Below are 26,370 nucleotides of genomic sequence, written 5' to 3' on the forward strand. Positions count from 1 at the left end.
GCAGCCTTTTGACGCGCCGACAAATGCATCCGCGGACGGCCGCATTCAACATCAGCCAATTGTATAGAGTGCTTGTATAGCTGGAAAACTCCTCTAATTTCCCTGCAATATCCCTTTTGCCGTGCTCGAGAGATTGTGCAGGCAGTGCCAGTGCGTTGGTGCGTGGAAAATAGCTGGAAATTGAGGAGCAGAGGTGAGAAAATTGGTAGAATAGTGGAAGCCTCAAGCGACTTGTCAAAGGAAAGATGCCAAGGACGTTTTGGTGGTTTGCAGTCCCGGAAAGATAGGATTTGTGGTTGCTTTGAGGAGTGAGGGCGCTATTCTTGGGGTGTTTTCATGGAGAGCTGAAACAGGAAGGATTTCAGTGTATTTCCGTATAGGAGGGAAATTAACATTTCCGCCTGTAAAGGATACAACGCGGTGAACGAAGGCGAATAGTGAGTTTTTCCACTCCCGGATCTGTTTTGAGTTTGTGTGCCCCCATTGCGAGTCCGGGAGTTTTTTTTTCTTCTTAAAAGGACTTGCTTTAATTAAAGCACAGAGGTTGAAGGGAGTCAACAGCTGCTTTCGGTATTTCTTCCTTGTCTTACCGTTTCCCATCCCCTTTTCAATCTCTCACCTTTTGTCGTCTCGCATCTTTCCCCTTGTCTTGTCCTCCGCGCTGAAATTGGGTGCATTTCCTCGTGGCAAATTCTGCCTATTTAAACACCCTTTCATTGGCAGTTTTTCAGGAATTCCAGCCAAACCGGACGCAATCGCAGCAAACGTGCAAACAAACCAACGATGGCATCGAAGGGAGACGTTGGCGCTGTCCAGAACTTACGATCCACGAGGTCCAAGGCGTCCGGTCTTGTGGATCAGAATGCCATGGTGACGCGCAAGAAGAGGAAAGCCGACGCAAGCCCACTCAAGAATGACAAAGTGAAGCGCTCGGCGCTGGGGAATCTCACCAATGCTGCTGTGGAGCAGGCCACAGACAGCAAGCTGGCCAGCAAGGCGGCCTCCATGATGCTGCCCGTGAAGAAGGCCATTAAGTGTGCCGTGCACGGTAAGAAGAAGACTGCCATCGCCACAAAAACGACTGCGAGCAAGAAGACCAAGGTATGATGGGTTATTTTATCCTAGCGTGATTGTTGGAGAAAATTGAGATTCTCTGTTTTCTTTTTTGCAGACTGAAGTGCCTCAATTTGTGCCTCCGCTCGCTAAACAGGACGAGAATGTGGACATCTTGGAGGAGTTGCCATCGCTGAAGCGCCCCCTGACACGTGCCGCCGCAGCAAGGAATGCTGTGACGGTAGAGACGACAGTTGTGAAGCCAAAAGACCCACTGGAGGTCTCCAAAGCGGCGCCCGTCCGGAGAATCTCCAATGAATTTGAGAAGACTGGCGAGAGCGTGTATATGTCGGCTCTCGATGAGACGCCCAGTTCGCGGTGGTCCACGAGCACGAGCCAGAGTGACAGGAAGAGCCGCTCGAGTGTATCCAGCTGCGACGAGGACAAAATGCCCGTGCCGTCGCCATCGAAGATCGAGCGTGATCCAGTGCCCACGGACGTGGAGGACTTTGACAAGGAGAATCTCATGGATCCATTCCAGGTGTCCGAGTACGCGCCGGACATATTTGACTACCTCAAGAACAGGGAGAAGCTCTTTCCGGTGGAGCCGTACATAGACAAGCAGCCGTCGCTGTCCACGTGGATGAGGGCGCTCCTCGTGGATTGGATGGTGGAGGTGCAGGAGTCATTTGAACTCAACCACGAGACTCTGTACCTCGCCGTGAAGCTGGTGGACATTTACTTGGGCAGGGAGGTGGTGGCGAAAGACAAGTTGCAACTTCTGGGCGCCACATCCATGTTGATCTCATGCAAGTACGATGAGCGTGTTCCGCCCCTCATCGATGACTTTCTGTATGTTTGCGATGGGGCCTACAGCAGCCGAGAGTTGATTGCCATCGAGCGGAAGATATTCAAGACGATAGGATTCGATCTGGGAATTCCGCTCTCATATAGATTCCTGAGGAGATATGCTAGGGTGAGTTGCGCCTTAGCCGCGTGCTCTGGGTGAGATTCAATGCATTGGTTCCTTTTTCTAGTGCGGAAAGATTGACATGTCAGTTCTGACTCTCGCTCGCTACATCCTGGAATTCTCTCTCATGGATTACGACACCATCACGCTGAGTGACTCAAAAATGGCAGCGGCGGCTCTGTATATCTCTCTCAAGATGACAGGAACAAGAGAGTGGGACGCAACTCTGGAGTACTACTCGGGTGAGTTGATGGAACTTAGGAAAACGCATGATCTCTTTATGTATCTTTATTCAATGGGCACTTAATTCTCGCCAGGCTACAAACTTGAGGACTTCGTACGCGTGGCAGTTCTACTCAACAATGGCCTCCACAAGAAGTTCAAGGATCCTCCCTTGTCCACCATCAAGAGGAAGTACTCCCACAAGATATTCCACGAGGTGTCCAAGAAGCCTCTGATCAAGAATGCTCAACTGCTGGGCTCTTTGGCGAATGTCAGCGAGTTCGCAGACTGCGTGTAGAATTAAATTTGTTGTTTATGGAGTTTTCCCACCTTTACCATTATCAATTTTGAAACATTCGTGCGCGTCAAGGACATTGAACAATGATTTTTAAGTAGCGTTTTTATATGATTTTTTGTACTAAGTGTATCGCTGCGTAAGAAAATTTTGAAAATGACGATAGACTCGATTAAATAAATTTGTCACACGATTTAAAATCCGCCTTTTTCCGCTCTGGCTTGCGGTGGTCACTCATAACCCAACTTTTTTATTGGTCTGCAAAGGTGAGAGTCAACGATTTCTTCTCTCCCCCCGGTTTTTCATTCTTTACATTCTCTTTTAGAATAATCGTCGACTAAATGGGTGTCAAAGGACTTACGACATACATTGGAAAGAATGCAAAGAAGTTCCTTTCGCCTCACGAGCTGCACGACTGCAATCTGGTCATCGATGGAGACAATCTGGCGTGTCAACTGTTTAGAAAAGTCTGCGAGACCACCAACTGTGCCTTTGGGGGCGACTATGACATGTTCTACATGCAAGTATGCCGCTTCTTCACGCTCCTGGACAAGTGCAATGTGAAAGCTTACGTCCTGTTGGATGGCGGATATGAGATATATCGCCTCCGGACAGTGCATTCCCGGCTAAGATCGAAGATTGCTGCGATCAAGCACTTGGATCCCACTCGTCCGGATGCCGTCCACTTTCCCTTGCTAATCAGGGAGGTCTTCGTCAGAGCGCTGAGGGATATGAAGGTGGAAGTGATGAGATGCTTATTTGAGGCTGACGAAGAAGTGGCCAATCTGGCAAAGCACCTCAATTGTCCAGTGCTGAGCTACGACTCTGACTTCTACATCTACAACGTCCTGTACATCCCCTTCGTCTCGCTCACGCTGAAGGTGTACAAGAAGATCATTCAGAGGGACGGAAACGAGATGGTGCACGTGGAGAGATGTTCGCTGAAGGCACGGAAGAGGAATCGAAAGGCCAGAGTGCCTGTCATGGACATGGATGGGGAAGATGGTGAGCAGGAAGATGCAGATGAGAAGTGCTACTACTATCTGGATTGCTGCCTGTACCGGATGGAGAATCTAATGAAGCACACCAAAATGACTGAGGAATTACTTCCATTCTTCGGCGCGATCATCGGCAATGACATCACTCAGAGATCCAGGCTCAGAAAGTTCTACTGTGGCGTCAACACACGCAAGAAGAGGAAGCAGCAATCCAAGCTCCAGAGGCAGATCGATGGACTTATTCATTGGCTGCAGCACGAAACTCTGTCCTCAGCCCTGGAGAAGCTTGAGATTCGCACTGACAAGGAGAACAGAGAGAGTCTCCTCGAGCATGTGAAGACTGCTTCGGCGTCTTACACATCCACGAACAGCATCTCGTGTGTCTACTTCGGATTCGTTGAGGAGACTGAGGAGAATGAACTGGAAGATGACCAAGAAATCTGTGAAGAAGATCCGAGTGAAGATGAGGAAACAGAAGAAGAGGAATCAAAAATTAAATTAGCTGAAAATCCCGCAGGAAGAAAGGACATTCCGCCTTGGCTGAAGAGTAAATTCCTCCGGGCTGAACTCCCTCGATACTGCATTGATCTCATTCACCTGAAGATGTACGTGAACAATCCACAGATTGAGAACTACAAGCTCAAAGACGCAAATTTGGTGGCTCTTGACATCCTTCTGCTGCTGTTCCGCATCTTTAATGCTCCTGAAACGCCAACTCTCAACTACTTGACTAGACTTCCTGGCCAGATCACCTATGCGAACAAGTACCTGACGCTGGAGACAACAGATGACATTGCCTTTGATCCCGAAGAGAAGAGTGACAAACTCTTTCGCCACATTTTCTGCAAATATGAGAAACAGCAGGAAATGTTTAGCCTCGTGCCAGCTCTCAGCTCAGCTCAGAGGCTCTACACCCTGGCCATTGTCTACTGGACGAGAAAGTCAAAACTCTGGACATGGATTCACATCCGAAGCCTCATCCTCTCGATGATGATTCTCAGCTTTGTCGACAAGAAGTGCGGAGAAATCCGCAGCCAAGAGGAATTTGAGGGAATCAATGGGAAAACTCTGCAAAGAATCAAAGCTGAAATGGCCAAAAAAACACTCCCGACAAGTGAAATCCAAGAGGAGTTTACAGAACCCAGAGGACGGCAATTGAGGAAGAAGATCAGCAAGAATGAGTGCGTTATAATACAAGAGCGGATCATTCCATTCCTCTCTCGCAATGTTCATCACAAGAAATCTTACACTGACTTCTCCAGCACAATTCTCCACGGATTCTCAGAATTCCAGGCTGTTCTGTATCACATGATCACCCTGAACTCAATCTCAAACTTCCCATTTGAGGAGCCTCACGTGGCTAAAATGTACAAAGGATTTCTGCTCTTCAATCTCTATTCCACACTGAAAAAGCGTGATGATCCTGAACACTATCTCAGAGCTAATCTTCTCAACTGTGCCCACAATTTCTGGTCATACTATGACTACCTGATGACCTGGCTCAGGAAATTTATACCAGAAGAGAATGCATAAAAGCGGAATAAATACCTTTCTGACTACATTTGTTTGCCTTTTAACAAAATTATTTGATTACACCTTGAACTTCATCCTCAGATTCGGAATCTAGAGTTTCCAGATGTTCTTTGATAGTCTGTCGCAAGCATTCCTTCAATTGTTCGCCCTCCTTCTTCGCCGCATTAACCTGAAATAGCAAAAAAGACTCCATAGAATCCACATTCATCAAATCATTAAAAAATTAATAAACTTACAAGAACGTAATCTTGCTCCAATTGTCGAAGAAGTCTCAGTTTGAGCCTCACGAAAGCCGTAGGAGTCTCCAGATCAGCCATTGTGATTTTGTCGTCCAGAATTTCAATCCAGAAACTCGTATTTCTTCCTCCAGAACGCCTCACTTCCACACGATAACTCGGGATATTGATATTCCTTACTGGAAGTTTCAGTTCGATTTTCTCCAATTCCAACTCATCAGCAATGTCCTTCAGCGTCTGTCCAACGCTGACCAACTTTGGGCGTTTCTCCAGCAAATAATTCGGCACATCTGCAAATGAATTGGCTTTTTTGCCACTCACCGGATTGGGCAGCACTTCAGGCATTTCGATCTCCAAGCATGAAATCAAGAGAAGTTGTCTTGAGTCCAATTTTATGCGATTTTGACCCTTTGGTGGCACCAGGAAGTCTTTATCATTGAAGAATGACTTGAAGAGCATCTCAGATTTACCTCCCAGCATAAAGAAAGACAAGAGAGTGTCCACAAACTCATCGAAAGCATACCTGTACTCATAATTCCTCAACTTCCACAATATTGCATTGCACACGGAATTGAGGTCATCACGTGAGAGAATGTTATCCTGCATATTTGTGCAACACCACAGGAACGTGGCGAGATCTTTAGCGCGGAAGTTGGGATTCAAGTATCTGTCTTCTCTGGTCAATTCAATTGACTTTTCGTGTTCCTCTTTGATGATTTCCATACATTCAGCCGAAATGGTTTTGCCAAAAGTCTCAGGGATTCGACGATTCTCCGCAAAGAGTGCCAAAAGGTGAGTATATGCTCTTAGATCGCCATCCTGGATATCTCCCTCTTCGAGAATAGATTGTATTTTGTCCAGAACGCATGCACTATCAACCTTGTTGTGCCTCAGACTCTTCACGAAAGTCACCAGCAACTGAATGTCCACATCGGTATTCATGCTGAGAATCTCTGATATTAGACGCTGATGGAAATCCTTGTCCGAGATGGTCACTGTGGCTTTGAATGCGGAATTTGCCACCAATGCCAGTTGCAAACTGTCCAAATCCTCAAGATAGTTGCTCAAGTACATTTCCAGGAATGCCTTGAGTTGCTCACTCTGTCGCTTGGTTTTCTTGAACAGCCCCAAGTAGAAGCAGATTTGCACGAAGTTCTCCTTGGTTTTGTTCTCAGGGAATCCATCAATAAGCTTTTGCAGTCCGCGTCTCACGGTATCCAACTCTGTGACTTTGTTGGGCAGCAAATACATAAACATCTGTAAAATTTCCTGAACGTCTCTGTACGCCAACTTTTCAATCCGATGATTCACCTCATTATCCACATCATTTATCACTTGGTAGATCTTGGCGATGTCCGCATTCCCGCGATAGTTTGCCGTGAACATGAGGAGCCTGACCAACTGATCTGATGCAATTTTTTCCAGCTCTTGCCGGAACCTGTCTTTGTTCTGCACGGGATAAAACTGACTGTACTTGATTGTGTTCTTGGCAATCTTTGCCTCCACACTATTTTGTATGGCTATCGACTTGGCGAAGCGATTCAGGAGAGTCCCGGAATGAGAGTGATCCTCATACTGAAAGTCCCTTTGTGTGAAGGTGGCGTACGAGGAAACGGGTGATTTCCTCACATTCTCCACGAGACTTCTCAGTCTCCACATCAAACGAGACATTTTTCACTGCCTGGATTCACAAATAACTAGGAAATACTGCGTTTTCTCGAATTCTAAGCACTCCTCAGCGTGTGTCCTTCAGAGGTTATGTTTCGTCAATTAATTCATACGGCGAATGTTTGGTGGCGCTGATTACTTTCAAAAAGCCCGCCAACGAAGTGGAAATTGAAAAAAGTACATACAAATCGAATTGTTTCCTCACAGTTCCCCTTCATTTATTACCCTTCCATCACACGTGGGAAATGGAATATGTGGCAAGAGATCTAGTCTTTCTGGATGACTTTCCTTAATGAGTTGTATCAGCAATTTCGCTATTTCTTCCCGCTTGCGGGTCGGCAAAACGGGCCAGAACCAATTTTCCAGCTGTCGAATAGGCAATCGAAAGTCTCTGATGGGATCACAGAAGAATTCTTGAGCATATTGCAACAAGAACAGACCACAGTCGAAGCAATTCTCCTGCTGAGGCAGTTTCACTGAATGACTAGGCATGTTTCTCTCGTTGAATACGTGGCTGGATGGATTAGCCATCGGAAAAACCTTTGCCTGATACTCACACGTGAGGTAGTCACGAAGAGTAGCCACCACATGGTTTTCAGCATGTTCAAACATGGAATCGAATATTAAGATGCAAGGCCTGTAAAGCAATGCGTAGTTACATCCTATTTCAATTTCATATAGGCTAACTTACTGCTTAATTGGTTGATGTCGATCCAATCTTCTCATTGGAACGCCCTCAGAATACGTTCGTGGTCCATCGAGTCCTGGGAAGCAGATAATAGCCAGGAACCAGTGATTCCTCTTATTGATTGGAATCACCACAAAGTCCTTCTCAAAGAGATTAACATTCTTGGTCCACCTCTTGACGCGGTTGTGTCTCTTCTGCGTCACCGTCATCTTCAGATTCTTCTCCGCCTGACGCTGGTCCCTTGATGGGACAGCGCTTAAGCGTTCATAGAAGAATGAGCTGAAGAAGTGTGTCTTCTCGCGCTGCTCTTCAGAAAGTATTGTTAAGCGCAAATAGTTCAGGAAGAAGTCAATTATGACATCATTGACAAATTCCTTAGCGGCCAAAGTCTTGTAATCCTCCGTATTGATAGAAATTCCACCCTGTCCTTCCGGATAAATAAGGATCTGATGAACACTTCTACGACTACAACTGGCACCATCGTTTACAGTGAGATCCTACAAATATTTCACATGTATCATGTAAATTAGATATTATTTCACTTATTTGATGAGTATTGAGGTGATTTACCACAATTTTATCAGTCATTTAACCAGATTTTCATCAAGGAAAAGACCAAACAAGTGATAAACAAAAGCGCTCAGTATACGATTGTTGAGGTTAAATATGACACTGTTTTGCACGGCGAATGTGTGGTGGCGCTGTCGTCAAGTGCGCCAAACTAAATTTTACAGACCTCCAAGTGTTTTTCCTCGATTTTTCTAAACAAACAATTTATCACAAGATCTTTCAGTTATCAGTCTCATACATTAAAAAGAAACCATGTAAGCGCGGTGCAATGCTTTACCATGGTTTATTTTCGTCATAATACAATCTTATTTCTTTGCGAATGAGATCTTCATCGCGTGAGTGGGTGTGATTTTGAAGCCCTGGAGGGCCTCCTTCGCTGCACTGCTCTGCAATTCGCTGGCAAACTCCACAAAGGCGATATCGTGACGATTAGGCACCAGTCGCACCTCCTTGAATCCCGGAAACTGATTGAACAGCATCGAGAGCATCATCTCGTTGGTTTCCTCTGGAAGATTTGTGAGGAAGAGGATCTGATTTGGTGGTTGCTCTGCTGTACTGGAAGCATTTGTTCCAGAAGCATCAGCATTGTTGGCATTCTTAGCTTTCTTTGCTTTCTTGTCCTCAGTCGACACGGCCTTCGGCGGTTTCACCTTCTTCGGCCTCTCCTTGAATGTGCCCTTCATCTTCGCCACGAGATCACTGTCTGTCTTTGCATACTGAATCCTCATGGGCTTGTCGTAGAAGGGAAATCCTTGCATGGTTCTCAGCGCATTTGTGGCGCTGGCAATCTCCTTAAAGATCACAAAAGCCTGCCCTCGCATCTTCAGCGTCGCCATGGCCACGATATCGAGGATCTGGCCGAATTGGGAGAAGATGGCGTACAGAGACTTCTTCAGTTCCTCCTTCTTTACCTTCTCATTGAGATTATTGATGTAAATTGTGTGATTTGGTCGGATATCCATGATTCTGGGATCTGTAAACAACTATTAGGTTAGGATTTTGTTTACACTTTTTGCAACATTCTTTTCTGCGCATATTAAGCCATTTTCCCCCTTTACTTTAGCATTAAACTGAGTATTTGATACTCACCTCAAGGTCTGCACACAATTTAACACGAAAATTTGTGAAAAACCAGAGAAAACAGCCAAAAAACTTTCCTAAAAGCGGCGTCTGCAATCCGAAAAACGTTTTGCTTTGACGTTTGCATGACCCGCCTCTGGTGGCGAACACTGTTATTAGTAATAAAAAAAAATTCGCCGTTCTTGCACGTGAAAAGTAAGAAAATTCGCAAAATACTCCAGTAAAATGCAGAGAATCCGGGGAATAGTGCTCAGGACTGGTCTCCTAGTATCCACACGCACGTATAGCCAGGGTAGCCCGAATGCTCTTGCCACACTTAGGCGAAAGACTGGCTACACCATCTCAAACTGCAAGAAGGCTCTTGACTTGCATCAAAACAATATCGTGCAGGCGGAAAAGTGGCTCAATGACCAGGCTCAAGCGATGGGCTGGTCAAAGGCTGAGAAGCTGGAGGGCCGGAAGACACAGCAGGGTCTTATTGGTGTCCTCGTGAGAGAGAACTGCGGCATTATGCTGGAAGTGAATTGCGAGACCGATTTTGTGGCTCGCAACAAGACGTTCCAGGAATTCTTGGCCGCTTCCTCCAGTACTTGCTGGCAGTACATCCGGGAAAATGTGAAGAATGCCTCAGACGTGTCACAGGTTTGTAGACAGCGAAGAAAGTATGTGGGCATTTTTATTATTTCAATTGATTTTGCAGAAAAATCTCTCTACTGAGGATCTGAAGAGTCTTTTGGCCACTGATGGGAAGACTCTGAACGACCATTTGGCTGTCTTGATCGGGACAATAGGGGAGAATGCAACTCTGCGTCGGGGAATTGGTTTTAAGAGCGAGGACAGCGATATATTCCTCTCCGGCTATGCGCATCCGTCTCAAATCAGCGAAGAAGAAGGATTCGGCTTTGGCAAGTTCGGAGCCGTTGTTGCATTTAGGCGATCAGATACTCCACGTGATGCTGCTTTGGAGCGCAGGATATGTCAGCACATTGTGGGTATGAATCCAAAGAAGATCGGCAAGAAAGACGTCGACGAGGCCAATGAGGACTCGGACAACGAGGAACTCCTAATCTTTCAGGAATTCGTAGCGGACAATTCAAAGAATGTTGGTGAGGTTTTGGAGGAGTCCCGTCTCGAGGTGATCAACTACTCGCGATTCGAGTGTGGCGAAGATAGTGAATTATAGACATTCTGTGAGATGAGATTTTAATCTCTCTTCCTAGAGTAAATAGCCATGAAATCCCTGTACAACATGTTTGAGTCATCATTGCGCGGCCGGAAAGAGTTCCCCTTCCACTGGGCTTCCATGGCCTTGTTGCTGAGAAGTATTCCCGTGGGATTCACTTGCTTGACCTTTGAGTTCTCAAGACCATATAGTAATCGATACTTTTCCGAATTTATGAGCAGAATTTGCTGATACAGGGCCACAGAAGTCACCCACATGTAGAGTAAGAACACTGCAAGGTGAGTTGGATTCATTCCAAAGAAGATTAGGTGGTTTGAAGAGCCTTACAAAGGTAAAATCCTCCTGCGCAAGTCGCTCCAATTAGTTCTCCCAGAGGCAAGTGCTTCTTCAGGCACATCATAGCGATTACGTGGGTGCACAGAAATAGAAGAACCTTCACCAAGTTCAGGATCATGAATGGCACCAGAAGATATTTGCTGAGCTGCAAAGTGAATTATGTAAACTAAAGAAATCCCATTCTATTGAAATTACCCTGATTGCTCCAGTGATCAGGAGAAAACATGAGACCAGATGCAGTGAAATGATGACGATGAAAATCTCTAAGACTAGCGCCAAATGATCATGAAGAATGGAGACAACTCGATACACCAGGATATTATCTTCCACCTGCTTCAGCACTTCATATCTCTCTATCTGCTCCTTAACATCACCCGCTTTCGCGCTCCCGAGAAAGTACAGACAAGTCATTGAACAGAGAGAGGCATAGACTCCAGCAAAAATGACTCCGAGGCGCACGGAACAACAGAAGCAGAAGTGGTCTAGGAAAGGCATTCCGGGCAACTAATTAGTCCAGAGCGCCCAAATCGCTGAAATGACATGTTTCTGGCCCATATCGGCCGTATCGGAGATCTCCAGATAAGACCATCATTAGGCAGCGCATTGAATAACTTAATAATATATTTACAGACAAAGAAATGGTTCAATGTCACACTGATTTCGACGCATTCAGCGACTCAATGGCTAAAGGTTTCGTCGAAGTATTTAGGCTAATGACTTCCTTCTTGCTCTCTTCCTCAAGGAATATCCAGCGTTTCTTGCTCAACAAGAAGAGCACCATAAGCAATGGCAGGTGCAGTAGAGAGAAGCGGAATAGCTTGCGGGAACTGCTGCTGTCTGAATTTCTGTAGAATTTCCACGCTACAAGTGAGAAAAATTTTGAGTAAATGATCTCTCGACTGCGGATTTAAGCAAACTCACCCAGATAACTGAAGTACAGGTTGAGAGGCAGGGATGTCAGAGCGAACCAAGGATCTGTGACTTCCAGAACTGGCGCCAACAATGAAATCCCAGTAATTCCAACTGTATATCTTAGAGCAACTCTTCTGCAGAGTTGAGGATTCGTCACAGCCATCATTCTGTATCCAGCGCGTGAGTAGTCTGGCCTCAGGTTCCACGACAGCGCATTGAAGTGCGGGAACTGCCAGGCGTACAGCAGCGCAGCTAGGATCCATGCTCCAGTGTCCACATGTCCTGTGCACGCCACCCATCCCATCACAGGCGGAATAGCGCCCACGAATGAGCCCACCCACGTATTGAGGATGCTGTAGCGCTTCATAGGCGTATATATGCAGGTGTAGAGCACAAGATTGGCCAGACCCAGTGACGCTGCGAGCCCATTCACGCCGTAATTCAGCAGGGCATAGCCACTCGCCCCCGCAACGGTTGCGAACGCCACAGCATGCAGAGGAGTCAGCATTCCCTTCACCAGGACACGATTGTGCGTACGGGACATCTGGGCGTCGAAGGGCACCTCGAAGAACTGATTGATGGAGTTTGCGGCGCCGGAAAGAAGTCCTGTGCCAACAGAACAGAGCGCGAAAGTGGCGAGATCGAATGGTGCTGGAGCCATGGCATATCCTGCCATCGATGTCACCACAACTAGCGTGGTCAGACGGATCTTAGACAATTTCAGGTACAGCTGAAGTGTGGGGGAGAGTGGAGTCTTCGTCCAGGCATCGGCTGCCGGCTTCTTCTCTATCTTTCCAGTCTCCGGCAAGCGAAGCGGCGGCTTTATGTTGTTCACATCTAGAGAAATCAGCACAGCAGGCTTAGTTGCTCCGACTGAAATGGCTATGGATTCATCGCGCGACCTCTCGTCCTTTGCCAATCCTTCCAAAGGCTTGGGATTCACTTTCGTTGCATGCTGAAGAGGTGAAAAGCTTAGAGAAGAGAACTTTTCCCAGATAAGGCAACTACTTACTCTCCGTTTGACGACCGCCGTGTAGGAACAACAGAAGTTTAGTGGACGGATCAAGTGAAAGGATCTTACCGTCAAGATATTCATCATTCTGATCTCCACTCCTCACCACATGATCCCCAACTGCTGGAGATAAACAAATTCACTAGAATTATGTAAGTTTGCTCGTGAAAAATCACGTTTACGCTGTCAACATGGTCGCCAGTGGCGCTTCGGTGGTGGCGAAAAAGAATCAAAAGAGGTGGTGAGATGCCGAATTCCCCACTTTCCCCTCAATTCCAGAAAAACTCGTCCAAGATTCCACCAAAACGACACAAAACAGAAATCTGAAGATTTTTCCGATTAGTCCTAGGAAATTTAGAAGGCGGCAAAAGTTAAAAATTTCCATTTATGTAAATTTGTATGCATTTTCCACTGAAGAAAATTTTATGATAAATCCTGATTCCTGAAAAAAATTTTACACATGCATTTTGGTTTCTATTCCATCACGTTCGAAATATTAAAAAAAAATTTTAATTATTTTCCCTGCTTATTTCTCTATTTACTGTGTGGCTGTGATAGAGATTAGGAATTTGGTTTTCAAAACTGATTTGGCGATTCTTTGCTTTCAAATCATCACAGAATTTCCCTGCGCATTTGTAAAAGAGCTATTTTCCATATTTCCAATATGAATAGTAATTCGAGCACATCTAATTGGAAGCTTTCGCAGACGAACCTGTTGGGAGTGTCGTGCGAAAGGTCCGCGGCGAAGTGTGGACAGGGTGGGAATGCCGCCGTGGCTTTGCATGGGCGCTCGACTTGAATCGCTGGAGGAGGCAGTCGATTGGTTGCTTTCGTAGTGCCTGGCTCGTAGTGCGACTACTCGTGAAATTTCTCAGTCCAATTTCAAAATACTTGTCCGATTGTAAATAGAGTGTATGGGAATTGTGTGGCTTCATCGCGAGACTGTTTTGTAATTATTGTAAATAGCGCGAGTGTGGGCCTCTTCACAATTTCTCGCCAGCTCCCAGTGCAGCTGGTATGCAATTGGAGGCAAATTGGAAATGTCAGCAGAGCCAAGTGATGTGAACACCTCGAAATATCTCCACTTTTCCCACTGGCAAATGTGCCCAAGAGGCCAAATAGTGTCCATTTGGGGTGGAATTGAGTGAATCTTGTGGTGCAAGAGTGTTTAGGTGGGGGCAAAAGGCAGAATACTCGACGCCCAGAGATCCCCAAGTGTCCCCCCGCGCGCGCGATCGTGTTTTGCATCCCACAGCCTGTGTGCACTCGCTTCTCCGCTTTTCGGGTACAGAAATAGTTAAATGAGTGAGACACGAAAATAAATAGACACACAGTGCAGTCCTCCAGGCCCGCCTCCGTGTCACACGCCCGAGCCCCTCCAGATGCCGTGTGGCGAGCCCCAGTGAGGCTCTGAGCGTCCCGCGGGAAGGATCCAGCATCCCGCGATCATGAGTCGCAGTGAGTGCAGGAAATTCTCGGCCAACATCTTCAACGTGAGCAAGTGCAGCCACTGCTTCCGCCAACGAGAGGAGCACAGTCTGGCAGCATTGGAATGTAATCGCGTAAGTGTTTGGCTATCCGATCGCGCTCTTCTGGCTCTGTGTTGGAGCCACTGCTTGTTTACGACACGTAGAAAATGCAGCCTCCGATCGCCACTTGATATCCATATCGCTGATCGCCAGAGCGATCAAAGAGACTGCGGGAATTCGGCTTACGGGCATCTCGGCATAAGAAACTCACGTGATTAGCACGATTCCCACTGATAGAATTAAATTGATTTGTTTACACATCCTCAGAATCAGAGCGCAGTTATCGTTTAATCTGAATGAATGACTCTCGATTCAATAATAGTTTATTAATTGCGAATTGTGGGCGGAGCGTGTGGGTGGGAGGGTCGATTCTTTTGCATAAATCTCCAATCGAACTTTTGGAACCGCCAAAGTGAGGATTGTAAAAGAGAAATCACAATTTTTGGACTGTGCTTGTGAAAATTTGCCTCTGATTAACAATTTAATAACTGCAATAGTACCGTTTCGCAGCTAATAGATTCCGCTGTAGAAAACGAAGGTAGGAAAGTCGGAGCGCGTAGAGTATTTTATCATGACTACGGAGATCTAATGTGCATATTAGAGAGGAGGTATATAGTTGAAAATGATGGTACATTATGTACAATTGTGTGTACTCAACACTTTCCTTTGGCACGGATGGACTCTCTACGCGAGTGCTTCTCGCGCGCGCATACTCGATCACTGTGAAGATCGTGGTGTGGGCAAAAATTAAATTAATATAGTAGAAAGCAATCAATTAAATTCGTCAAGTTCAAGAAATTGCCAATCCGCCCGTGAAAACATGTAATAAAGACACGGGCGCAGAAAGAGAGACATTGAGGGGCGAGCAAAAGGAGCAACAAAAGAGACTCCAATTGCTCAAATTATCATTATATTGTTGATGTGGTGCTTTTTTAACATTTATTATTCCATCTCTTTTTCAGTCTACGAGGAAAGTCACGAAATGCGGCTATTTGTTTGTTGCACCTGACTGGGATTTTATCACAAACCCACTGTACAGAACGAAGGTAAGAAGACATGTCTCAATGGTCTCTCGTATCGCCTAAATATATCTATCATTGTCGAAATGATAAAACTAATTACACACGCCGTTTCTTGCCTCCTTCTCTCCACCCGTTCTTTTTTATCTGCGCCTCTTCTGGCTGCTTGTGTGTTGTCTCGACAAAAGAGATACAAATTGCGTATCTTTTGGAACAAATATTTGAGGAATTTTTTCACGTAAACCACTCTGAGATAGTGCTCAAGAGATTTTCACGATAGAGTATCGCCCCAAGGGTTTCTCATTGTCGAAACACACTGTACACACTTGAGGGGCTTCGGTGAATGTAATTACTTCTCAAGAAGCCCTTTTTGCAGTGGCTGCGCATATTTTGTGTATTGTATTATATAAAATTCTGAGCAATTCCTTGAATTTGTCATTCCTTAAGGCGAACTCTCGTTGAGCTGCAGGCTTTGCCTATGAGAAAACATTTGGTGCGATGCCGAACGGAAAAGCTATTATGCAGTGTGGAGTTGTAAGAGAGGAAAGAGCCTTATAAGGAAATAAAGTTGTTTTACATGTGAGCGCATTTTGTGGCCAATAAGACACACACGTGAAAAAGGTCTGTTGATAATTAGTAATGAGAAGAAATTGAGCAGTGGCAATTTGCGAGCAATGCCAAAACAATAACAACGATCAAAGGAAAGTTGAATGTCCTCATGATGGATGTGGCAAAAAGCACCCAATATTTCTGCGAAAAAGCTACTGGTCGCGGTGCGTAGAGGTGGAATTTTTAGAAATCTGCACGAGTTTTCACCGTGAACGTTGCGTTTTGTTTTTCTTATATTTCTCAATCGAAGCCAGAGAGTTGAATGTGTATTTTTTCCTCGCATCCCATTTTTCAGCTAATTATTTCACTGAAATATTCGATCTGACAGACAGTGAGGCTGTTGGATGAACTTGATTTATACTTATATGCTATGCGAAAGCACTGAGTGAGATGTGTCTTAACATAAAAATTGCTCTAGTTCTTCACTCAACAAGTGCAAAACGAGTGTGTGCTTTTCTATTGTAATGAAGGCATTTTAACAAGGAGGTTAGAGTTTTTTTTTTCTTAATTAAATGAACAGAGAGAAAAATGTGTGGTAGAATTCCATATATTTCGAAGAATGCAATAAAACTTACCAAAATATTGTGGCGAAACATTAATGACCAAAGTTTTATAGTGTGTATTCAATTTTGGCATTCCGTTGGCTGTATCAGCCTCTACTTTGAGACTTTGTAGCCGATTTTATTATCTTGCTGATAAGGCGCATTTTGGTGGTGCTTTGAAGTGCATTTTATGACTTGGGAGTATCGACAAAACTTCACTCCACCTCTCTGGCGGTGAAATTCCTAGACAGACAATTTCGTATCAAGGGTTTTGTCTTCTGTGTCAAATTCGTCTGAGGGATTTATTTTGGCATCATGCAAAATGGGACAACCCGCAAATAGATTCACTTCTTTTTCCCCGAAAGTGACTCATGTGGAAGCACGAGATTTGCAGAATTCTTGGCAACTGAAATCCTTTTCTGCCATCTCAGCACAATATTTTCAATACACGTGTGAAATGACTGACATTTTGTGAACAGACGCGATATCGCTGATAAATAATTTATGCGGGAAAGGTCATGCAAATATTAATTGTTTATCTAACACACTTGCCATTTGAGACTTTACGGCCAGTTGTTCGGATTATGACATTCCTGAGGAAGTTATATCCTGAGTGGGAATATTGCACTTGACGGTATAATAAACTATTCACAATGCAAGTTGAGATCAAGGTAAAATGAGCAATAATTCAACCTGTGCGGTGCACAAAATTTCAATGAAAGTTCGCGCAATGCAGCTTAGAGGTCTGCATCAAGGAAATTCCCAAAGAGAAGTGAACGCAAAAGGGCATAATAGCAGCGGTCTTTGAAATCAATTTCACTGTCTCGTCATAATTTCTTCAAGTATATATTATATTTTGAATAATTGTCAGGCAATAAAGCATTTAATTAAATGGTAGTTAGAGAAAATGGTGAAAGCGTTCCCTTGTTTCACTCTCAAATTGACATAAAATTGAACACAGTGTTTTTTATCTTGCCGATTGCATGGTGCAAATAAAATTCTGCAAATTTTACTATCAGCAGTAAAGATATAAAATATTAAATACGCCAATTTCAGTGTACACAGTTCAGTAGCTATATGAATAAGCTATTGTGTAAATTTTTTTTTTCTTGAATTTTTACCCAACATGTGTGATAGATTAGAGACGTTAATAAACATAAATTGCACTTTCTGCTGAATTGAATGTCATGAATATATTTTAAATAATATGAGCATTAAATAGGTGAGCTCACTTTATTTTTAGATATACATAAGAGCTCTAAAAGAAATGCATACATTTTTTAGCAATTATCTGTGCTCTCAAAGCATACCTTCACATTCATATCAAGGGTTTTGAATAGAAAGGCCAAATTACCAACTGCACGTGGAGGAATTCATTCAACGTGTGATTGCGAGTCTACGAATATTTGGGAATTTTATCAAAAATACTTTGTAGTTCATGAAGCGAAGCTCATTCCTTTGCCGCCTACTTGAATCGATCTTTTGCAATCCAACTGCAAAGAGATCTGAGTATCACCCTTGCTGATTGAAACACCTGTTGCAAGTAGCGCCACTCTCCCCTAATAAATCAGACATAATCGAGATAATCAGATTTGCTACTACACATCGAAGTGTATGGCTTGCGGAAAGCATACGCGCATAAGTCAGGCAAGTGTGAAGACATATGATTCTACGCTATTATCTTGCGAATTCTAATTAAACTGTAGAGGTAAAATTAATTATTTCCAGCATTCAAAGTTAAATGACTCTCATATGCCACACATCCGTAAATTCTCCGTTTGTTTTCCCATTTATGTGAGATTGTAAAGAGACCTTTGGGAAGCGATGTTGCCTGTGGTGTGTGAGATCCTCTCTCTCTCTAAAAATTTTAACGACTTTTGCAATATTTCTCAAAATGTTCTATTGATTAATATTGATTTCACCATTCGAGGCACTCGCATGAATATTCAGTAGTTTGTGCAAGTCTTTCTCCTTTCGTAGGTCTTTTGGGTGATTTTTTGGTTTCTCTCTATCTCTTCTGCTGCTTTGCGCGGCTGTTTTCTTCGCGGGCCCACGAGAGTGTACAAGCACACGTTGTGCAATGAGAAAGCCTTGGGAGTTCATCAGTTTGGTAGACTCATTAAGTATTCTCAGTATGTGACCCCTAGTTGAAATATAAATTTTTGACTCTTGTCATAAAAATTGTGACAGAGAGAAAAACACCAGGAGAGACACAATTTGATTTCCTATTTTATGTATTGCATACATAAATATTTCTCACATGCTATGTTGTCCAATTATTATTGTCGTTTAATGCTTACGAGTGTATCTCCGAAGCACAGTATGTAAATTTTTTCAAACTTTGTACTATGTTCCGTTACCTTGAAAGTGTGAATTGAATTTTGAATCGCTATTGTTGACCTATTTGTTCAACTCTCTGCAATTGTAAATATATGATCATATTTTAGAAATAAAAGAATATGAGCTCAAATAATTTTTTAATGCAACGCGAATACACAAGGCAGCACTTTATGCATGAATCCATTAATTAATGAATTACTGGGCGAAGAGAGCCAGTCTCGAGATCTGCTGGGCATAAATGCACCAGAGAGTGAGAGAGATGATAAAATGTGTGTGTGCAATAAATTAATTATTACTTTTCCAGAGGTGGCAGCGTAGATGGTTTGTGCTGTACGACGATGGGGATTTAACATATTCCGTCGATGAACATGTAAGTTTCTATTAATGTTCTCAAAGAGATCATGATCGACAGATCAGATAGTGCACGACTTGATCACTATCGAGTGATATTTGATTGATCATTTTTCATAAATGTACAGAGTGCTTCTCACAGGTCAATATATAAGATGCAGAAAAATTTTTCCAATAAATATCACGAATTGATCATTGATTGCTCCCCTTTTTTCTCACTTCACTCCTCAATAGCAATTATGAATTCTGGGACACTTTTTTGCCACAACACACCAGATCAAGTGCCTCGGCGCGAGCACACGCTATGGTGTGTGGATCAATTAATGCTAGAAATTCCACACAATGTTGTTTGTATTGAATTAGGGTTACTACGAATTGAGCTGTGCAAAATGTATCAATTTTTATCAATTAACACAGAAGTCACACTATCAATTGCGATATATGTAGATCACATCGATCGAAGCATGATTCAATGAAATTTATGTTCTTCTCACCCTTCTGCCGACAGCCGGAAACCATTCCTCAGGCGTGCGTCGACATGTCGACGGTGGTGGAGGTTACGTGGGCGGAAGAGATCACCGGGCATCTGTTCTCCCTGGCCATCCGGTGTCCCGACAAGGTGACCTTCGTGAAGGGGACGTGCTCGGAGGAGTCAAACTGGTGGTTCAATGTCTTGGCGGCATTTCCCAAGATTAAGGTGCGCACCAAGAGGACCACCAAGTTATCAGGCGGCGGAATGTACGGCAATCAAGATAAGGGTGAGTGTGTAACTTCAAAAACAAGATATAGAATCTTTACGATGGCCCCAATTGTTAACAGCTCGCTTCTCACTGCCGGACGTGGAGAATCAACGGGAGGAGAAAGCGCCTAGCTTGGGAAGTAACAGCATTGAGGAGTACTTCAGCAAGTCCTCCAGTCGTCCCACATCGCTGCCCATATCATCCAACGCTCCGGCAATAGTGTCGGCGATTGTGAAGGGCAGCGGTCAGGGTGTGGATATGATAGATAAGCCCAGAAGGACGTCCAATCATGAGCGCGGTGATCCCGATGGGTGTAATCTGGACTCGGAGACCACGGCCAATTTCATGTCGGAGAGTCTGATGCACGACAAGAAAGGGTGGCTCATGAAGCTGGACAATAAGAGTCGAGAGTGGACTAAACACTGGTTCACTCTTCGCGGAGCTGCACTCTTCTTCCATCGTGATCCCAATGCAGAAGCCAAGGGCGTTCTGGACGGTGTGATCGATGTCAATAGTCTCACGGAAGTGATTCCTGTGTCTGTGTCCAGAAACTACGCCTTCCAGCTCACCACGTGGGAGAAGAACCAGATCACGTTGTCTGCTATGGCGGATAGTGTGAGGAATGACTGGATTAAATTACTGCGAATGGTGGCAGGCATCACGAGCAAAGCGACTGAGAAACCCACCACAAGAAACACCTATGAATTGATTGAGAATACGAGTCTGGAGAAGGACATTTTGTTGACTAACAAGAGCGATGATCTCAAGAGTGAAATTGAGAAGGATCTCATGAAGACTCAACAGCGATATAAAGACAAAAATCGCATCTTTGCGCTCAACAAGAACCTCCTGCAAACATTTAAGGGTCAGGCGACTAGCAAATCTTCGGGAAGTCCATCCAAGATCAACTATTCGTCTGACGAGGAGTACGGAACAGCTTCAGAGGGTCGTCATCCAGACAGTTTTGGCTTTGTGTCTCCCATGTCACCGTCATCGCCGGTGATTGAAACCAAAGAGCGCACGAATTCGCGGTCCAGTTCGCGGGCGGGGCGCTTCAACAAGCGGAGTCTCTCGTCCCCACCCAGCTCGAGGCGAAGCACGATGGACAGTATCAGGTTCGATGATGCCATTATCAGTAGTTCTGTGGATGATGACATGGAGATTAGCAGTATTTTGCGGAGTCGACTTGTGACTGTGGAGAAGGATCTCTGGATGATGCGCGAGGAGGCGGAAGAGCGTGAAACGAGGATGACAGAGTTGCTGAGGACGCTGGACAAGACGGAATCTGAGCTGTCGACACGAATAAAGGAGGCTGAAGATGCTCGAGATAGTCTGGCTGTTGAACTGAAGGAGAAAACGATACAAGCTGACGCGTTGTTTGAACAACAAAAGGGTGAGATTGAGAACTACAAACAGATGATTAATGTTCTGGAGGATCGACTGAGCCGAGGCATCGAGGAGAATGATAATCTCTACAAGAAACTGCAGGATATTGAGAATTCTGGAGCGTCGAGTTTGTGCAGTCTCAATAGGTATAAGATGAAGCGCGTGGACTCTCTGAGTGATCTCACGAATCTCAATGAAATTGATCCCTACGCCGTGGAGAGGGACACTCTCGCGGATGAGTACAGAGAGCTGAAGCAGCGCTTTGAGAAAGCCGTCAATGAAATCAGGCTAATGAAGAGGGAGCTGAAGGAGTCTCAAAATCAATTTGACTCCTTGGAGATCAGCTACGCCACTCTTCAGAATGACATTGAGCAGGTGAAGAGGGACAAACATTCTCAGCTCACAATGATGGCAGCTCGGATTCAGGATCTCACGTTCAAGTACCTTTCGGCTGATCGTCAGAACCGCGTGCTGAAGCAAAAGATTGCCAAGACGGAGAAACGTCGGTCGTTGTCGCTGAAGGGCAAAGAAGCATTCTCGATTCCTAAGGAGTTTGAGGAGAAGTTGACAGAGTTGGAGATGAAGATTGATAAGATAGAAGTGGGAGAAGCAAGTGTGCAGGAGCCCAAAGGTCGAAGTGTTGTAAAGATGAGGAGAAAGAGTCTCGATGATGATGTGAATTCTGTGAAGCCTGTAGAACAGATTCTCCGATTGAATTCATTGGAGAGGCGAGTGAATAATCTCCGGGGTAAACCTAAGGACACTTCTATGGCTAGGAATAATAGAAAACTGTCTGAACACTCTGTAGATCGCCTCAAGTGGCTTGAAGAGACTGTTGTCTTGGCTCTGTCTCACGTGGAACAGAGTTTGAAACTTCTGCAAGATTCCCCGGAAACATACTTTAAAAGGAGTATGGAGAAATCCCTCCAGGACACTCTGGATGTGCTGAGGAGCGCTTGTGAAAATTGCCTGGGCGACTCCAATTCTTCGTGGGAGGGCGAAAGGATGAAGAAGTTGGTGGAGGATATGGAAATGGAATTGCGTGGGAAGCTCTCGCAACTCCTCAGCCAGAGGCAACATCTCAGGGCGAACAGCCAACTGACGCATGAAGAAAACATGAAACTCCTAGCGGAGCGTGTTGCATTCGAGAGTGTACTCTTTGGCAAGCTGCACAATGCCATCAGTCGAGCAGAAACTCCCTCCAGCTGCGACGAACACCTCATCTATGCAGAGGTTGTGGAGACCGTTAGACTGATGGCGGCTCTCAGGAAGAAGCTGGACGGGGAAACGTCTGTGGCGTCGCTGGGCGATTGCTGTACAGATGTTCTCACCAATGTTCTCTGTCGTCGGCTTCTGCTCACGGGCAGTCGCTGTGGGAATGATGGTGAGTGCGCGGTGAGGATCACTCTGCCTGGTGCCGTGATTGAGGATCTCAGGAGGCAGAGAGGAGATCTCCAGGGGGTTTTAGGGGATTTCCGGCTGCAGGCCATGGAAAAATTGGCTGTTGGCCTGGCCGTGGAGACACTGAACAGTATTTCCAGCAACAAGGCTATTAATGAGGCCAGCCAAGAGGCTTGGCAACACGCCCAAATGATCGTCAATAGCGAATTAATTCGGGCGGAGGTTTCCCAGGTGTTTAGGAATTGCGTGAAACAGTATCGGCAGATGATGACACCTGCCAGGAGTCTTACCATCGCTCTCTCGGACGTGAAGTGCTTCGAGCACTTTGCCGACACCGTGGGTGTCTTTCTCAGGGGAGAAGTGGATTCGACTCTGACGGAATTGATGGCAAAGCACGAGGAGGCTCTCGAAAGAATGCAAAAAGGGGAGCTGGAGAGAAAATCTCCATCCCCAGATGGCCGAAAGCTGCTTTTCCAGTTGGCAGACATTTGTGCCCATCGAGCGATCATCGATGCCAGGATAAGTGTGCTTAGTGGGGAATTTACTGAGCCTCCAAGTGATGACATGATTCCCACGAAAGACACTCTGACACCCTTAAAATCTGTGGATGTGGCCAAGTATGAGGATCTGTTCTGTCAACTCGCCGAAGGTTTGAAATTCAATGTCACTGATCTCGCTCTGGAGGCTGACTGGAAGTTCCTTGGCAGACATCAGCGGCAGGCTGAGGAAGTTCCGCCGAGACACGCATCAACAATGACTGAGGTGGAGGTGAAGAGTGTCTCGACGGAGTCTGATCCGCTAGCGTGCGTGGAGTGCGAGGAGACGCGAGAGAAGCTGAGCAGCTTGGGAAAGCAGCACGAGGACAGTATCAATGATATATGCCAAAGCTACAGCTACACTGTGGAAGTGCTGAAGCAGAAGCTGGAGGATGAGCAGCAGCTGAATGAGAATTACAGGAGTGAGAATATGAAAATCATTCAGCAGTTGAATGAGCTGAATTGCAAGCGAGAGGCCAGGAAGTCGGAGCTGATGGAGATGACGGAGAAGCTAAATGACATCAGTCACACGTACAGAGCGAAGAAGGTAGACTGCCCGCATGCGAGTGATGTGGTGGACAGCCGGAGTCCGCAGGAGGAGTATGAGAGTGAGAAGAGTCACCTGTTCCAGCTGGAGAAGCATCTCAAGGTGGTCAATGAGGGTGAGGAGGAGGACAGTCTGAGGAAGCGCTACCAGTCGGAGATTGAGCAGTTGAGAGTGAGTAGGCGACAAATGTTGATCTTGAGTAGTCTTTTGACGTGATCTTCTCTCTCGAAGGCGCTGTGCGAGAAGGGTCTGGTGGCCATGGAGTCCTCCCACAGGCGGATCATCAGTGAGCTGGAGAAGAAACACCAACAAGAGCTGCAGCAAGTGCTTTGCGAGAAGGAACAGGCGCTGGCTGAGGAGACACAGGTGAGATACCAGTTAATTAATCGCACTCATTCTGATAAATATGTAAATGTTTATGGGAAAATAATTCACACAATCGACTGATTATTTTACAATTTACTTGCTAATCCAATAAAAGCACATCTGTTCGAACAGACTCGGTCATCTGACGAGACTTTATGTGTATTTCCGGCTCTGAAATTAGTTTATGTTCAATCTATCAATTTTATTCTAATTATTGCCAAAGCTCGTCCAAAATAGCCTCACGGCCGCCTAAAATGGAAATGTTGAGTCGAATTGAGCGTAAATTGCAGCAAGTGAAGTGCTGTTAATTGAATTATCGGCCCCACAATCAAGGTGGATGAGTGATCTTTGATGTTCCACTTGCAGGCAACATTGGCCGCTCTGGATGCGATGCGCAAGGCACATCAGAGTGAGGTGCAGCGGGAAATTGCCCGATTCAAGCAGGACTTCATGAAGCAATTCCAGAAGGGTGGCTACAATTCCATGGCGATGGAGCACAAGGAAAAAGAGTGAGTGGATGACAAGGCATGCAAGGGGGAATCCCTAACGAATATCTCTGGGTGGTGTTTTCAGGCAGGAACTTGAGGAGGTGCGACAAGAGATTCTGTCGCTCTCGGAAAAATTCTCAATGAAGTGCGTGGAAACGGCATCACTGGAGGAAAAAATCCAACATTTAACACGACAGTTGCTCGCCTCCCAGCAGCAAGTTCAACAACTCAAATCGAGGTTAATAAAATTAAAATGAATCAATAATTGCACTCGCCAGTTGCACGTACCAAATGGACTAAATGTACATATTTCTCTCTGTCTTTAAGGGATTGCCAAATGGAATCTCACTTGCTTTCAATGAAAGATGAAAGGAAACTTGAGGAGTCCAAAAATGTGAGTCACATTTAGCTCGTGATCTTGATCAATCTATAGTGAGATTTTGCAGTATGTTTTTTTTTTCTCTCTCTTGTGTGTGATAAAATATATCCCACTCGTCATTAATATTACAGTGTTCATTTACATGAGAGATTAACTCTGAGACTGTTTTTTTTGACTACAGGGTGTCTCATATGAAATTGCTTATGTATTGCTTCTATGAACTCAATAATTCTGAGCTGACAATTGTAATTACTAATGCAAGAGTGCCTCTAAATCTTGATTATTGGTCAAGCAGTGCTGGCAATTTGTGTGAAACTCCCTGTGAATCTCATGAGAAGAGACGTATAGGCACTTTTACAAGGCATTCATAATGTTTTTGTTCACTAATAGCATGAAGGTGAAAGCGCAGTACCGAATTATGCTAAACAGACAGGTGTTAATGAGAACACGGTAATGCAAAAAGCAAAAGAAACACATCCCAGATTGAAGTTGAATGAAGGTATCGTTTTATTGAAATGATTTTCTTATTTTTCACCACTTTTGGCATGCCATTTGTCGTGATTATTGACTAACAAATCTGACTCTAATTGCCACTCTTGATCGCGCGCAGGCATAAAGCTGTCTCCAATGATTGGGCACGGATCATCGGCGACACTGATACCGCTGGAGAGGATGAAGACAAAGGTGATTTCCACGAGCAACCTGAGCCTTCGACTGAGCCGGAATCTCAGAGATTTATCGTCAAAATACAAGGGTGAGGTGGACGACGGCCGAAGGGCGACCGGAGCAACGGGCTCCGGGGCAAATCCTCTCTGTTCGCCTCCTCCCTTAAATGAGAGGGACGCTGAACATGTCCTGAGGAGATTTGAATTAGAAATCTAGCAGTATCTCCCACATGCAATTCACATCTCTAACTCAAACTTATCCCTCCCGCTAAAAAGAAGGTGCTATGAAAGGTTTTTTTTTCTTTCCCCGAGACAATACAATTGTGGCCAAAACTACCTGTTTTTATTAACTAATAATTACTACGAAAAGCAAAAGAAAAACCAGCTATTAATAAGTCAATCGGCATTGTACATTTGTCATCTTTCACAAAATGATTATAAGAGACATAAAAAATCCTCACTGTATTTATTTTAATATTGCAAATCAAACTAGCCTTACTACAGTAATTTAATTGTACACTTCTACATAAGCCTAAACCCCAGTGTTATTGTTAAGGGATGGTTTTTATTTGACATTTACATATAAAACGAAAACATTTGTATAAAATCATTTACTTAGTCGTTCCTTTTTGTAATAAAAACGTTTTTCTCTTGAATTGAATTCTCTGTTTCCTTGGTTTTCCCGAATTATTCGTCGTCTTCAGGTAAAAAGCATA

The 26,370-nt window shown here is 44.8% G+C and overlaps 8 protein-coding genes across 9 annotated transcripts; 4 read left to right on the plus strand and 4 right to left on the minus strand.

The window, feature by feature from the left end:
- Window positions 1–52: 52 nt before the first annotated feature.
- Window positions 53–2,754, plus strand: LOC132261211 (G2/mitotic-specific cyclin-B3). The gene is made up of 5 exons (XM_059759867.1): window positions 53–193; window positions 724–1,101; window positions 1,172–2,029; window positions 2,091–2,265; window positions 2,341–2,754. Exons 2-5 carry the CDS (start codon window positions 784–786, stop codon window positions 2,541–2,543), a joined length of 1,554 nt encoding a protein of 517 aa, XP_059615850.1. The 5' UTR covers window positions 53–193; window positions 724–783; the 3' UTR covers window positions 2,544–2,754.
- A 4-nt stretch (window positions 2,755–2,758) lies between these two features.
- On the plus strand, window positions 2,759–5,099 carry LOC132261209 (protein asteroid). Its single transcript, XM_059759865.1, has 2 exons — window positions 2,759–2,806; window positions 2,866–5,099. The coding sequence occupies exon 2, from the start codon at window positions 2,882–2,884 to the stop codon at window positions 5,069–5,071; it is 2,190 nt and encodes a 729-aa protein (XP_059615848.1). The 5' UTR covers window positions 2,759–2,806; window positions 2,866–2,881; the 3' UTR covers window positions 5,072–5,099.
- LOC132261210 (uncharacterized) lies at window positions 5,084–7,073 on the minus strand. Its single transcript, XM_059759866.1, has 2 exons — window positions 5,308–7,073; window positions 5,084–5,240 (listed from the first exon to the last, which is right to left on the minus strand). The coding sequence occupies exons 1-2, from the start codon at window positions 6,976–6,978 to the stop codon at window positions 5,121–5,123; spliced, it is 1,791 nt and encodes a 596-aa protein (XP_059615849.1). The 5' UTR covers window positions 6,979–7,073; the 3' UTR covers window positions 5,084–5,120.
- A 103-nt stretch (window positions 7,074–7,176) lies between these two features.
- On the minus strand, window positions 7,177–8,345 carry LOC132259226 (sentrin-specific protease 6-like). The gene is made up of 3 exons (XM_059756782.1): window positions 8,234–8,345; window positions 7,667–8,160; window positions 7,177–7,612 (listed from the first exon to the last, which is right to left on the minus strand). Exons 1-3 carry the CDS (start codon window positions 8,249–8,251, stop codon window positions 7,177–7,179), a joined length of 948 nt encoding a protein of 315 aa, XP_059612765.1. The 5' UTR covers window positions 8,252–8,345.
- Window positions 8,346–8,497: 152 nt separating this feature from the next.
- LOC132261214 (U1 small nuclear ribonucleoprotein A) lies at window positions 8,498–9,448 on the minus strand. The gene is made up of 2 exons (XM_059759871.1): window positions 9,323–9,448; window positions 8,498–9,206 (listed from the first exon to the last, which is right to left on the minus strand). The coding sequence occupies exon 2, from the start codon at window positions 9,193–9,195 to the stop codon at window positions 8,539–8,541; it is 657 nt and encodes a 218-aa protein (XP_059615854.1). The 5' UTR covers window positions 9,196–9,206; window positions 9,323–9,448; the 3' UTR covers window positions 8,498–8,538.
- Window positions 9,449–9,468: 20 nt separating this feature from the next.
- On the plus strand, window positions 9,469–10,580 carry LOC132261213 (elongation factor Ts, mitochondrial). The gene is made up of 2 exons (XM_059759870.1): window positions 9,469–9,955; window positions 10,014–10,580. The coding sequence occupies exons 1-2, from the start codon at window positions 9,539–9,541 to the stop codon at window positions 10,494–10,496; spliced, it is 900 nt and encodes a 299-aa protein (XP_059615853.1). The 5' UTR covers window positions 9,469–9,538; the 3' UTR covers window positions 10,497–10,580.
- Window positions 10,581–10,652: 72 nt separating this feature from the next.
- Window positions 10,653–13,111, minus strand: LOC132261212 (protoheme IX farnesyltransferase, mitochondrial). The gene is made up of 3 exons (XM_059759869.1): window positions 12,757–13,111; window positions 11,754–12,699; window positions 10,653–11,693 (listed from the first exon to the last, which is right to left on the minus strand). Exons 1-3 carry the CDS (start codon window positions 12,841–12,843, stop codon window positions 11,482–11,484), a joined length of 1,245 nt encoding a protein of 414 aa, XP_059615852.1. The 5' UTR covers window positions 12,844–13,111; the 3' UTR covers window positions 10,653–11,481.
- A 337-nt stretch (window positions 13,112–13,448) lies between these two features.
- LOC132259678 (protein outspread) lies at window positions 13,449–26,315 on the plus strand. 2 transcript variants are annotated; one of them, XM_059757408.1, is made up of 11 exons: window positions 13,451–14,318; window positions 15,248–15,331; window positions 19,100–19,165; window positions 19,655–19,904; window positions 19,966–23,927; window positions 23,988–24,122; window positions 24,489–24,631; window positions 24,696–24,848; window positions 24,938–25,004; window positions 25,380–25,488; window positions 25,600–26,315. In XM_059757408.1, the coding sequence occupies exons 1-11, from the start codon at window positions 14,205–14,207 to the stop codon at window positions 25,869–25,871; spliced, it is 5,355 nt and encodes a 1,784-aa protein (XP_059613391.1). In that variant the 5' UTR covers window positions 13,451–14,204; the 3' UTR covers window positions 25,872–26,315. The 2 variants fall into 2 exon arrangements, with proteins under 2 accessions (XP_059613392.1, XP_059613391.1); XM_059757409.1 differs by lacking the exon at window positions 25,380–25,488 and having other exon boundaries at window positions 13,449–14,318; window positions 25,600–25,714.
- Window positions 26,316–26,370: the final 55 nt, after the last annotated feature.

Source organism: Phlebotomus argentipes, unplaced genomic scaffold, assembly GCF_947086385.1.
Source record: "Phlebotomus argentipes unplaced genomic scaffold, Phlebotomus argentipes genome assembly scaffold_18, whole genome shotgun sequence".
Taxonomy (NCBI): Eukaryota; Metazoa; Arthropoda; class Insecta; order Diptera; family Psychodidae; genus Phlebotomus; species Phlebotomus argentipes.

Coding starts and splice junctions, on each gene's coding strand:
- LOC132261210 (XM_059759866.1), bottom strand. CDS start 6,978: ATGTCTCGTTTGATGTGGAGACTGAGAAGTCTCGTGGAGAATGTGAGG. Junction 5,241..5,307: donor TGGAGCAAGATTACGTTCTT/GTAAGTTTATTA, acceptor TTGCTATTTCAG/GTTAATGCGGCGAAGAAGGA.
- LOC132259226 (XM_059756782.1), bottom strand. Junction 7,613..7,666: donor CGACATCAACCAATTAAGCA/GTAAGTTAGCCT, acceptor ATTGCTTTACAG/GCCTTGCATCTTAATATTCG.
- LOC132261214 (XM_059759871.1), bottom strand. CDS start 9,195: ATGGATATCCGACCAAATCACACAATTTACATCAATAATCTCAATGAG.
- LOC132261211 (XM_059759867.1), top strand. CDS start 784: ATGGCATCGAAGGGAGACGTTGGCGCTGTCCAGAACTTACGATCCACG. Junction 1,102..1,171: donor CTGCGAGCAAGAAGACCAAG/GTATGATGGGTT, acceptor TCTTTTTTGCAG/ACTGAAGTGCCTCAATTTGT. Junction 2,266..2,340: donor AACTCTGGAGTACTACTCGG/GTGAGTTGATGG, acceptor AATTCTCGCCAG/GCTACAAACTTGAGGACTTC.
- LOC132261212 (XM_059759869.1), bottom strand. CDS start 12,843: ATGATGAATATCTTGACGGTAAGATCCTTTCACTTGATCCGTCCACTA. Junction 12,700..12,756: donor CGGCGGTCGTCAAACGGAGA/GTAAGTAGTTGC, acceptor TCACCTCTTCAG/CATGCAACGAAAGTGAATCC. Junction 11,694..11,753: donor CCTGTACTTCAGTTATCTGG/GTGAGTTTGCTT, acceptor TCTCACTTGTAG/CGTGGAAATTCTACAGAAAT.
- LOC132259678 (XM_059757408.1), top strand. CDS start 14,205: ATGAGTCGCAGTGAGTGCAGGAAATTCTCGGCCAACATCTTCAACGTG. Junction 19,905..19,965: donor GTACGGCAATCAAGATAAGG/GTGAGTGTGTAA, acceptor AATTGTTAACAG/CTCGCTTCTCACTGCCGGAC. Junction 24,632..24,695: donor ATGGAGCACAAGGAAAAAGA/GTGAGTGGATGA, acceptor TGGTGTTTTCAG/GCAGGAACTTGAGGAGGTGC.
- LOC132261213 (XM_059759870.1), top strand. CDS start 9,539: ATGCAGAGAATCCGGGGAATAGTGCTCAGGACTGGTCTCCTAGTATCC. Junction 9,956..10,013: donor ATGCCTCAGACGTGTCACAG/GTTTGTAGACAG, acceptor TTGATTTTGCAG/AAAAATCTCTCTACTGAGGA.
- LOC132261209 (XM_059759865.1), top strand. CDS start 2,882: ATGGGTGTCAAAGGACTTACGACATACATTGGAAAGAATGCAAAGAAG.